At 42.1% G+C, this 12,410-nt stretch overlaps 1 protein-coding gene across 1 annotated transcript in view; it reads left to right on the top strand.

Moving 5' to 3' along the window:
* Positions 1-7,341, top strand: part of LOC128061329 (membrane cofactor protein-like) — a 39,328-nt gene extending 31,987 nt beyond the window's left edge. Inside the window, exon 12 of the mRNA XM_052653604.1 lies at positions 4,778-7,341. Within this exon, the coding sequence (XP_052509564.1) occupies positions 4,778-4,841 (64 nt within the window). The 3' untranslated portion in view covers positions 4,842-7,341. The remainder of the gene's footprint in view (positions 1-4,777) is intronic.
* Positions 7,342-12,410: the final 5,069 nt, after the last annotated feature.

The following is a 12,410-nucleotide window of genomic DNA, read 5'->3' as shown; positions in this document are numbered from 1 at the left end:
GTCTAAAATTTGTCAACTAGAAATAACCTCTAAAGAAAGCAGAACAAAATAGCTCTCTGCTCCTTACTGGCCTTTGTGTAAAACATCATTACACGAAAATACAGTTTCCTAACAAATATTAACCAAACTCTGTCTACCAGTGAATGAGTCTTTTAAAGCTAAACAAGTATCTGAGCATCACACCCCCAGGTTAAGGTACCAGTAGCATTAGAGTTCTGAGATCCCATTTCTAAAGAGTTCCCCAGTGAGGCTGCTGCTGGGCCAGGACACTTAGAGAAAGCAGGGCAGAGACTGTTACTGATGTGCCCGTGCTCTTTAGCTTTGAAGAAGCACCATCAAGCTTATTGGGAAATGGTTCACTTGTTCAAGACAATCAAGTGGATTGTTCAAAGACTCCACATTTTTGTGCATGCCTTTTTAAGAGAATGTAAAATAATACCTAGCTTTAGTTTGCTTTTCTTTTAAAAAGGTAATTATTTTTATTATTGATATATTTTTTGCACTGTTTGATGTCCATTCTCCCCCACCCCAAATCGCTTTCTTTGCTTTGGAAACTCCCTTACAAGACTGTAAACTACATGCAGTTCCTTCTCCGTTTGTAGGGATAAATCTGGAAGGAGGATACCAGGCGCAAAAATTGCTGATTATGGGAATTCCCTGGTAGTCCAGTGCTTAGAGCTCACGCTTTCACTGCCTTGGGCAGGAGTGCAGTCCCTGGTTGGGGAGCTAAGATCCTTCAAGCCTCAAAACAAATCAAAAGCACAAATTTGCTTGATACAAAATGGATTTGATATGAACTTGTATTTTCGATAATTTGGGAACACAGTTACCCTCCTACAGGATTTATACCAAAGCATGAAAATAAGTATTTTTTTGCGGCAGGTGGGGAGTCTTAGGTCCTCGACCAAGGATCAGACTCAGGCTCCCTGCATTGAAAGAACAGAGCCTTAACCACCGGGGAAATCCCCTAAGTAGTGTTTTGGTTTTTTTTTTTTTTTTTAAGATCGTTAAATTATGAAAAATAACCACAAGGTTAAAGCATTCTGCTATAGTAGTTTTCTGTTTCTTAGCTCTCAACGAAGAAAAGGATAGGGTCCCAGGTGAGCTGACAGGCTCCATCTGCATACTTCTTCCTTTTCCCACACAGCTTCCTTTCCTAACCAGCTCTTCTGCTATGCTTTCCAGACTTGGAGCCACAGCCCTTGTCTCTCTCCTTTGCTCCTGCCTGAGTCCTGTTTGCATGTCCTGACTATGTGGTTCCAAACACCAGATGTCTTTTGTTAACATGAATGTTTTCAATTATTTGTGGTAAATATTTTTTTGTCATAAATGGATCATTTTTCTCTGCTCGGGTTAAGAGTTTGCTAAGTTCAGTAGAATTATTGAAATAATTTATGTATTTTAGTAATAGTAACTAAATACCTTTTTTCTTTTTTTCATTTAAGTATATTTATTACTTGTGCAATTGTAAACTATTTTAATGTTATCTTAATAAAGATTGATCGAGAAATGTTGTAATTTTTAAGTTGTCTGCTTAAATGCATCTTGCTGAAGCTTTTTTTGGATATACTGTAAATGGTAAATCCAGTTCAGGTGGTAGTGAGTGTAATGACATGGTCCAAAACTTGAATGGTCAAATTTACTTGAACATTTTTCTGCCTGGTTCTCAAATTCTGAACCATTCAACAAAGGCTTTAAAATTTTTAAGCAAGAACTAGTAAATAAAAAAGATTTTGTAATTAAAATCATAAAATCAGTTTCTGAGACAGTATTACATGGGATCAATACATGCCCCATGTATTGCCCCAAAAGCTGTGCTGTTGGAGACCAGGACTGTGTCTCCTCGTACACTCTCATTCTGAGAAAATGAGTCTACATTATTCACTTGAGACCAGGCGGTTTCAGAAGTAAACAGATTATTTGCAAATTTAGAATCTGTTTATCTGCTGTATGATCTATAAGATTTCAAGGGTAAAGTTGCTTCCTGCACCAAATTCTTGCTTCAACTTCCTAAGGAGAATCAGGAGAGACATAGTTGATGGGCCTAATTGTCAGCTTTCCTTCCCTTCTCCTCCCTTATTGATTTTATCCCATTTTTATGCCACTCTTGCTTCTTTTTGGTGTGACCTCACTATTTTATTCAACACTTTTCCCTTCCTCTGTTCAGCACATACCTAACTGGTGAGAGCCACAGACAAGACATTTTATTTCTCTCTGAGAAGAGATGAGAGAAACGTTTGCTTTTATCATTAAAAGGTATCTGCATTTTGTTGCGTTTCTTTTCAGAGATGTCCTTTCTTCTGTAAAATATTTGATGAACATTTAGATAGTATCCTGAGCTGAGTGGACAGTAGACATCAAGGAGGACATTTGAATTCTGGTTCCCCTTTGCAAGATTATTGATATTTATACTTTCTCCTTCCCTGTTTTAGTGTAAAATAATGTGCACTGACAGGCTTTTGCTTTGACATAGGCACCCACAGAGTAATGACCCCTTGACCTTTGGTCAGACTGTGACAAGTATTTTATATAGCCGTTTCTTCAGGACTATTGTGGAGAGCAATTCAATAGTTAGGCCTATCAATGAATCCTCGAAGATCACTATATTCTTCTATTTGAAGTGAATAAATACACTTTTTTTTTCCCTAGTAGTAGTGGAATACTTATTTTCTTAAATAGAATTTTAAATAGAAATGCAATATATGAGAAGGATAAATAAGCATTTATATAAACCTAAAGAAACAACTCAGCTCTACCTTCTAGCAGCTGTGAATCCAAATCTGGGGGAAATTTTTAGTCTAATGGGAAATAATCAGATAGTCGGTCCACTTGAAGTTCACTTTTAGGTTTTTTTTGAGAGAAACCAAACTACATTTTATATAATTTTGGTAAAGAATTTCAGTTTCAGCTTGTAAATATTAGTTCTGTAAAGGCATGTGACTGTTTCCCTCAGCCAGTATATTTTTAGCATATAAAAAAGTAAATAAACCAGCACCAACAAAAACCCTCAAATTTTATGTGAAGTGCATTCCCTTTAGCCATTTAATCCCCTCCATCTCTGTCTCTGAATGAAATGAATTGGAAGTTCTTTTTCTGCCTGAATGTCTCTGCATAGGTAGGAAGAGAGGAGATAGATTTCCACACTCATGTGCAAGGTGCTACCCTAAGTGACAGGCATGAAGTTGAGAGCAGATTCCACAACGACCAATGGGACGAGCAGTTCCTTAGTAAAAGCAGAGCGGTGTCTTTGATCACAGGGGCCGAGGGGAGGACAAAAATATACCAGCTACCCCGCCCTATGTATCTGCTCAGTTCTCTAAGGAGTCCTTTGAGGCTCCAACCAACCAGAAAAGCGGTTTTCAGATAGTCCGTGAGCTTCAAATTGTTTGTAAACACTTGAAGTTACCTTAGTGAATGCTAAAGGTAATATGACTTATAACTGTAAGTAGTAACTCACTTTAACATTCTAATCATCTTTAAATAGCTTGATGTTATATCCAATGAGTTGTTTCTTTAACTTTATATAAATGCTTATTTATCCTTCTCATATATTGGATTTCTGTTTAAAATTCTATTTAAGAAAATAAGTGTTCCCGTACTATTAGAGAAAAAAAAAAAAAAAGTGTATTCACTTCAACAAATAGAAGAATGCAGTGGTGCTGGAGGATTTAGTGAGAGGCCTAACTGTTGAATCACTCTCCACAATAGTCCTGAGGACACGGCCAGGTAACAAGCACCGTGCTGTGACAGCGCTGGTTCATGGTGAAGCCGCTCCCTCCAGGGGAAATAATCAAGTCTCCAGCGCTCACGCGGTTAGTTCTTCCGTGAGGGAGGCACCCCGAGGGTTTGCTGGGGCAGGCACACTGTAAACAACTGACGGGTCCATGTTGGGTTGTAGTCTGTCTGGTGTAGTCAGTTTCCGAAGCAGGAGTGGAAGTGCGTTTTCCAGCTCCAGAGCCAGTGGTCCTGAGTGGCTGCCTCGAATGTCAAAACTGGCTCATCCCATGTAAAGTGAGCTCGAGTGCACAGTTACACATCAGAGTCAAAGGCTTCATGGGGAAAAAAATGTACAACCCATGCATGTCAGGTTACGTAAACTATATGAAAGTTAATTTTCTTTTCCCTTTTTTAACGTGGCTTCTAGAAAATTCAAAATTCCCTGTGTGACTTGCATTGTATTTCTTTGGAAACCGCTGGACTTGAATAACAGGGTTTAGAAAGATGTTCCTTGTTACCAAAAAAAAAAAACCCCAAAACCATGTGGTGTGAGTTTTAGTTACTTAGGAGACTCTCTAACCAGAACATGTGATTTCCTTGACAGTGAGGGGTAAATGAAACATTACGGAACGTGAACGCTCAGAATTATTACCTTTGTAAAAGTTTCATCTCAGAGCTGGATTTTAAATTGAATATTATAGAAATGTGCTTCTCTCTAGTCTCTCCCATTGGTCCTAAATTAAGGTAGGAGGATATTTACTAAGTATATGCAACTGCCCTTCTTGTCTTGGAGGAAATCCAAGCTACAATACAGAATTAGAAAAAAAGAGTTTGTAGAGTGAGGCTGGTTGAACATTGGAATAACTTTAAAAAATCATTTATTTCCTAGTTCAGTGACTCTTAACTAGTATATAGCTTTTTTTTTTTAATCATCCCTATTCTAAATGGGCTTCTGGAATTAATGTATGTACTTAATTATGTTCATCTCTGATGCTGTCTTCTTACCTTGCTTCTTAGGAAACCAGAATGTCATGGTACATACTGTTCTGTTCCCTTATAGGAAAGCAGAATGTAGCGCTTCCTACAGCACTTATCAGGATAAAGCAGCCACTCCAACAGAATAGATGACCTGAACCGTTTCCAGGAACACATGTATCACTCAGCCATGAAAATGAAGGAAATCTTGCCATTTGCCGCAATACAGATGGACCTTGAGAGGGTTTTGCTGGGTAATAAGTCATATAAAGAAAGACATGTGTACTGTCTGATCTCACTTATATGTTGAATCGGAAAAAAAAACAAGCTTTCAGGAAAGGAAAATGAGATTTGTTGAAAATGAGATTTGCTTCTGTACAAATAATCTATTCCATATATTATTATATCAGTGGTGGGATGCTGGTGGGGGTGGGTTTGAGTAAAGGTGGTCAGAAAATACAAACCTTCAGTTATAGGGTGAGAAAGTACCGGGGTGTAATTACAGCATAGTGGCTACCGTGAGTTACTCATACTGTGTTTATATTGGCAAGTTGCTAAGAGTGGATCTTTAAAAGTTCTAATCACACGGAAGAAAAAAGTTTTTTGTAGGTCTTGACATTATCGAGTCACGCTGTACACCTTGAACGTAACGCAATGCTATCTCTCAATTTTGTCTCAATACTGAAGGAAAGAAATAAAAAGATTATTTGCTGCTTTCTTACACTGTCAGAAATAAAACTGCTAAGCGATAGCCATAGGAACAGTAAAGCATTTTAATCTGGCAGAAGTATAGTCACTATTCTTTAATGCTTCTTTGAAACATGTATGAATTTAGGTTTGAACACCTTGCCTGTTTTTCCTTAAATAGCACTTGACTTATGGGGCAGGTCAACATGGTATTCCCAGTAGTGTTAAGGTAGGGAAATGTGGTGTGTTTTTGTTTTTTTTTTGCTATAAGATCTCCAAACTCAGAGAAATATATTGCAAAATGATATTACATTCCATTTGCAAAGAAAGTGATTTTGAAATCTTTTCTTGTTCAGAGATGATTACCAGTTCTTAAGGTTCATTCTTTTGAGTTTCTTAACTAAGAATATTGCTGGAAAATATTCTTATATTAAATAGATTAAAATGCTATTTTTTAAAATTTGTAACCTCGTGGTAATTTAGAGATGCTATTAAGTTTTTGTCTGGCATTTGTTCTTCACCCCTTTTATTTATAATAAGCCAGTCTGAGAAACGAAGAATTCAGCATCAGTTTCAGGCTTCTGTACAAAGTTAGAGTATTCTTAGCACCCATGGCAATAATGCCAGCTCAGGACAAAGTGAACGCTGTGGCCTTATAGTTTTCTTAAGAAAATTCCACTTTATTATTATTATGATTGTACTATAGTTGTTTTTTTACAATGTTGTATCTGTTTCTGCTGAAGAATTCTACTCTCTAAGAGAGTTAGAATCCACTCTAAAGTCTGGCTCTAGGGGGTTTTCTCTGCCCACCTGGATAAAGATATGTCTTACTTTACACATGTCATCAGAATGTAAGCAGTTTTGTAGGGAATGAATTCATCAGATAACCTCAGGTCGTTATCAGAATCTTAAGTCTTTGTGGGTTCCTCACCTCATCTGTAAAGGGCAGAGTAAAAATGAAGCCCTGTATTTCAGAAAAGCAAACTCAACTCTTTGGATGTAGGTCATGCAAAGGGAAGGAAAAAGGAAACATTCTCAGGTGGGTCTGGACACTCAGGTGGGACAGACCCCAGCCTGCTTCTCTGTCCTCACACCAGTGGCCACAGAGGAGGGACTCTGCTGTAACTCAGATTTTTATAGGTTTCGTTTTACACCTTTAAAAAAAAATTTTTTTTTTTTTTTAAATTTTTTGGCCATACCTTGACATGCAGAGCTATCCAAGCTGAGATCAGACCTGTGCCCGCTACAGTGGAAACACAGAAACCCAACTGCTGGACCACCAGGAAGTGGAAGGTCCTCACAGTTCATAGTTAGTAGCACAAACTGGGCCAAAGAAAAGTTGCCTTGGAAAGGTGTGAATGAGGACTCAAGGGTGAACAGGAGTAAATACTGTTTTTCTCCCTAAGGACATGTTTATAAGGCCCTCTGTAAGTGGTCCTTCCCTTTGTAATCTTGGGTAAGGCACTTGGAAGAGAAGTTTGAACAGAATAAATTCAGGAATTCTGAGACAAATCCAGAGTTGAAGTTTTGCTGTACCCATTTATCACATACTCTTCAAGAATCTAACACTTTCTCAGAAGCACAGAGGTGGCTGTGGTACATATTTCTTAAAACCTCAAGGAAATGTTTTCAACAAAAGTTTATTGTGCTTACCAAAATACTTTCACAATAGTTTCCACTTCAAATTTAGTTTTTCCAGTGTTAACATAGTTATATGTAAGATTGAAATATGTGTGTACATATAAATTATGTTCTGTCTGCAAATCACTTGTCAATTACTTAAATATATGAAGAAACCATTTTTCTCTAGAAATGTCTGTCTGGATGAGAGGGAAAAGTGTATTTGAATTTAAACTTAAAACTGCAAGAGTGAATCCCCGGTGGAATGAGACGTCTCATATCTGTATTGTTTGTTTTCTGAGAATTGAACCTTTGAATCTGTTTAAAAAATAAAATGTCATTATGGAGAAGTTTCATTTGTGATGATGCACTTATTTCCAGTGTGTTTGTTCTCAAAGAAGTGTGCCTCTAATCGGGCCCACCTTCTGGAAGCGTTCCCCTCCTACAGTCACCCCTTCTAGCCCTCCAGTCTCAGAGCCTGTGGTCTGTCCAGGCTCTTCCCCTCCCAGCCTGCCTCGCGCCTCCCCTGCTCATGGCGTTCAGTCCCACCTTGTTACCGCAGCATAACGTCCATTTCATGAAACTTGAAAACTTCCTGCAGTTAAGGCCCAGCTTTTCTCCGCCTGCAGCACTGCAGACAGCCTGCTCTCAGCCAGCCGGGCCACCCATCCTGTGCTCGCTGCTGTACTCCTGGCTCACTGTTGCCCAAAGGCCTCTCTCTGGTCCTGTCTGATCCTGGGCATCACTCAGGCCCAGTTCAGAGAGCCCATCACGTGCAGCCCTTCCAGATTCCCGCCTGGCTCTCAGCCTCCATGATTTCCTGGCCTCGAGGGAACACGCACGTCTACGTGTGTGGTAGAAGACGTATCTTCCGCATCACTTTCACGCGTGGGTGTAGCTGAGTAAAAACCCGGGTCCCAACCATGACACCATAGCATGTTTCTGAAGCACGGCTGCACTCTGGAATCCCCTGGGATTTTCACTAATGCCTGGGTGCCCCCACCCGCTCCCCCAGATGCTTGTCACACGGTTGACCTGGGATGTGCCTGGGCATTAGACATCTGTAAAGCTTCCCAAGTGATTATAATATACAGCTAAAGGAGAACCTCTGCGTTAGTGGTTCTTCAGCCTGAGAGTCCACGTCTGCCTGTGAACTTGCACATACAAACTTGTAGCGACAGAAGGTAAGTGCTTATATTTGCAAGAGAAAATTGTGTTTTTGTAATTTAGCCTGTTAAGTCACAAAATGACAGACTTGACAAGATCTTGTCACCCAGCTAATCAAAGGAAGCTATCTGGTTAAAAAGAAAGGAAGCAATCTTTATAATGCCAACGCTGATAATGAGGTTGGCTATAAAGAAAGAAAACATTTTGCCAAACTTTATTTACCTGTAATCCAACCAGTCCATCCTAAAGGAAATCAGCCCTGAATGTTCATTGGAAGGACTGATGTTGAAGCTGAAACTCCGATAACTTTGGCCACCTGATGCGAAGAGCTGACTCATTTGAAAAGACCCTGATGCTGGGAAAGATTGAAGGCGGGAGGAGAAGGGGACGACAGAGGATGAGATGGTTGGATGGCATCACCGACTCAATGGACATGGGTTTGGGTAAACTCCAGGAGTCCGTGATGGACAGGGAGGCCTGGCGTGCTGCGATCCATGGGGTCGCAAAAAGTTGGACAGGACTGGGCGACTGAACTGAACGGAACCCGAGACTACTGTACTATTTTCGGCTGGGCTGGCTCTTGCGGCACAGGGCGCTCTCTAGTTGCAGAAAGCAGGGGCTGCTCTCTGGTTGTGGTGTGCAGGCTTCTCTTGTTGCGGGGCGTGTGCTCTAGGGGGCACGGGCATCATCAGTTCTGTTACATCCTCTTAGTAGTTGCAGCAAATCAGCTTAGTTACCCTGCGACGTGGACTCAACCAGACCAGGGACCGAACCCTGCACTGGTGGGCAGATTTTTAGCCAGTGGTCCTCCAGGGAATTGCTATATATATTTATATATATATATATTTTTATATATATATATATATTTTTTTTTTTTTTTTTTTGTCGTAAGATATACCGGGAGAGCTTTTACAGTGATAATGAAAAGTCTCCGTCTTCCAGAAATGATACAAAAACTGAAAAGTGTGAGTCGTTTATTCCTGTCCGACTGTGCGAGTCTATGGACTGTATACCCTACCAGATGTCTCTCCATGGAATTTTCCAGGCAAGAATACCGGAGTGAATGACCATTTGATCTTCACACACATTTGCGGGTGGGGTGGGGTGGGGATGTTGTTTGCTGTTCCCAGTCTGCATTGCTTTCATCATTTCCAGGCTCATCTAGAAAACCTTACCCTGGCACGTCGCGGGCAGACTTTAAAACCACCACACTGCTGCCCTCCTGTGGACTGCGAGAGCATCTGACATGTTCTCTGCGTAGTTCAAACTCATTCAGAGGTTTTAGTCACTGCTGGGATACCTAGAAGTCATTTTCAACTTTAACTAGCTCTTTCCTACTTAGCTTCTAAAGAATTACCTTTAAAAATGGCTTACATATGGGGGAAGCACAATATAGGGGTCCGTGGTCAATAAACTATTTTCCTTCCCTCTGGTGTACATACCAGAAGGTGACCGCATTGATCCACGTCTGGATGACACTGAGAAAGTTCTCTACTCCGAGGAGACCTGTACGGGGTGATAAACAAGTGGTGATGGTTGTGGTGTAGTCAAGTCATGTCTGACTCTTGTAACCCTATGGACTGTATCCCACCAGGCTCCTCTGTCCAAGGGATTGCCCTTTCCTTCTCCAGAGAAACTTCTCAACCCAGGGATCAAACCCAGGTCTCCTGCATTGCCGGCAAATTCTTTACTGAGCCACTTAGAAAGCCATAAACATGTGGTAAAACTTAGGTAGATCCAAGCCTGGCAAAGCATTTTCTAAGTTGAAAGCATGATCACGAAAGCAGATTCAAGATGTCTTCAAAATAAACACTGCTCAGCAATCTATTAGCACAAACCACCCTGGGATGCTAATTTTAGCTAAAAAGCTGTCAACCTTCAGATGAATAAAGAAAAATAATCCTCCATGAGCAGCCCTTCAGTTAGAACCAAGGGGCTTTCATTTTGCTTCTCATGACACAGCCATGAGCACTTGTTTAAAATTAAGCATTCATGAGAACTCCAGAAACTACTTTCATGGAAAAGATGTCCCAAGTCATTGTTTTTATGCTTTCATGTTAAACCCAGATCTTCTGACACTTTCTCATTTGGGGACTGGAATCATAGCCACCTGCTGGCAGAATCCACAGGTTACTTGCTTTATTGGCAATACCTAGCCCACTCCAGTGTTCTTGCCTGGAGAATCCCAGGGATGGGGGAGCCTGGTGAGCTGTCATCTATGGGGTTGCACAGTCGGACACGACTGAAGCGACTTAGCAGCAGCAGCCTGGAGCCAGGGACACAGTAGGTGAATCAGAAGCTGTTCAGTTTGTTACAACTGACCAAAGCTTTTATGCCCACAGGTCTGTTGTAGCTACCTCAGCAGAGAGGTGAATAAAGCAATCCAGGGTCTTACCTGTTCCCACCACATCCTGGCAACCAGAACCTGAATTCTCCAGTCAACAGCCCCAAACAGCCCTGCAGCTACAGTGGGAGGCGCCGCCCATTCCCAAGGAAGTTTTCCCAACAGAGGCTTCACCCACCTCACCCCACCCCACCGGGCAGGGCAGCCAGCTGGGGGGAGTCTGGCAGGAACTGGACCTCGAAAGGCTTCCCAGGTGGTTGAGGTGCCACCACGTATGGAGAACAGGTGTGAAATCAAAGTCCTGCAGGTAGGTCAGGGCTGGCCTTGCACTTTCTGCTCAGAAAGGTCAATCAAGGGGACACAGCTCTCCAACCTGAAGATTCCCCAAGTAAAACCCCCTGTGAAGTCAAATCTGGCTCACCTCTGAGCACCTTTACAGAACTGGTTCACTCGGCCTTCAAGGGTTAATAGAAACTAAGAACAAAAGTAGAGAGCGCCTGCATTTCTCCTATGGTCGCTGAATTCATCGGCGCACCTCCCTCCAGGGGCCGCGTGAGTACGCCCGTTAAGGGAACGTTTCTGTGGGAATGCCGACTGCAGAGGCTCCGGGGCTGCTGCCTGTTTGCGACTGCGGTCAGTTTCCCCTTCAACTCAGGTCTGCAACACTTCTCTATCATCGTTGTTTTCATTTTATTTCTTGGCTCATGGAATTTCATTCTTGTCTTAATGGACTACATGTTTAATATCTGTTTGCTGTAACTGACTTTGAACTCTTTATGAAGTAGGTAACATTTGCATATAGCAAATTAATTTTTCAGGGCCCCACTTATCATAGAATTATGAATGGAAAATAATCTATGAAAAACAAACACATGGTAAGTTGAATACAGTAAATATTTATTAAGGTCAGGATGCATGAACAGAAAGATAATATAACAGCAACCAATTCGGAGTTTATAGCACTATCACATTTTAGCAAACTGAGGACATTAGGTACACCAGGGTGATTTGTTTCTAAAAATCCACTAAATGATCTATTACCTGTGCATAAAGCATTGCAGATGCAGTTCAGGAAGTCAGTAGGGAAAGGTGTGGCCTCCCTCCCCCTCTGCCCATCCGTCTTCCAGGAAGCCACGGGCTGCTGCTGACCAGACTGGGCACGAGGCCTCGAGGTTGCTGCTTTTCCCCCTACATCATAACCGATTTCAAATGGTGCTAGACAAAAACAGACTCTGAACACCAGGAGAAATCGGTCAGCCTGTGTAAGAGATGGGTCCGGCGGTGCTCTGTGGGGTCCACACCTTGACGGTGCAGGTGGCAAGTCTGATTTCACCTACTCAGCAACTGCAGCTGATTGTTCCATGGCGTGCAGGAGCAGGTGGACAGTGCTGGTGTGACGAGAGAGGCCTTCCGGTCCACGGCCCTCCTGCTGCTGACTGCAATCAAGTACCCAACCCAGCGCTACCCAATCACATGCTGAAAGGCCCCACCAACAGATTCCTGCTGGTGGCTGCCTCGGAGTTTCTACTGACCACCACCCCACCCCTGCACTGTCCCCCTTCCACAACCCAACACACTCAAGAGTGAACTCTGCTTCTCAAGCTCTTCTTTTCTTGAACCAGCTCAGGTGGCAGGAGGAGGGGAGCTGGTCCCAGGGCAGCAGCTCCTCTGCAGGTGGCCTTTGGCTCTGCTGCAATTCTTACTCCTAAAACACTGATTTCAAATGGTGCTAGATACAAAGATGGAAAAATCTAAGCCACCATGTGAAACCAGCTTCCAGAAGAAGAGGATCTCACTGAAGAAAGGCGGGAGATGCGATCAGAAGACCCAGCCTTTGCCCGAGCAAAAAGATGTCTTATTGCAGTTATACCTGTGACGGGACGTAACATGAGGGTCCCCT

The sequence above is a fragment of the Budorcas taxicolor genome, chromosome 16, assembly GCF_023091745.1.
Source record: "Budorcas taxicolor isolate Tak-1 chromosome 16, Takin1.1, whole genome shotgun sequence".
In the NCBI taxonomy this organism is placed as follows: Eukaryota; Metazoa; Chordata; class Mammalia; order Artiodactyla; family Bovidae; genus Budorcas; species Budorcas taxicolor.
The sequence above is the reverse complement of the archived record's forward strand: the minus strand, read 5'-3'. Positions and strand labels throughout refer to the sequence as shown.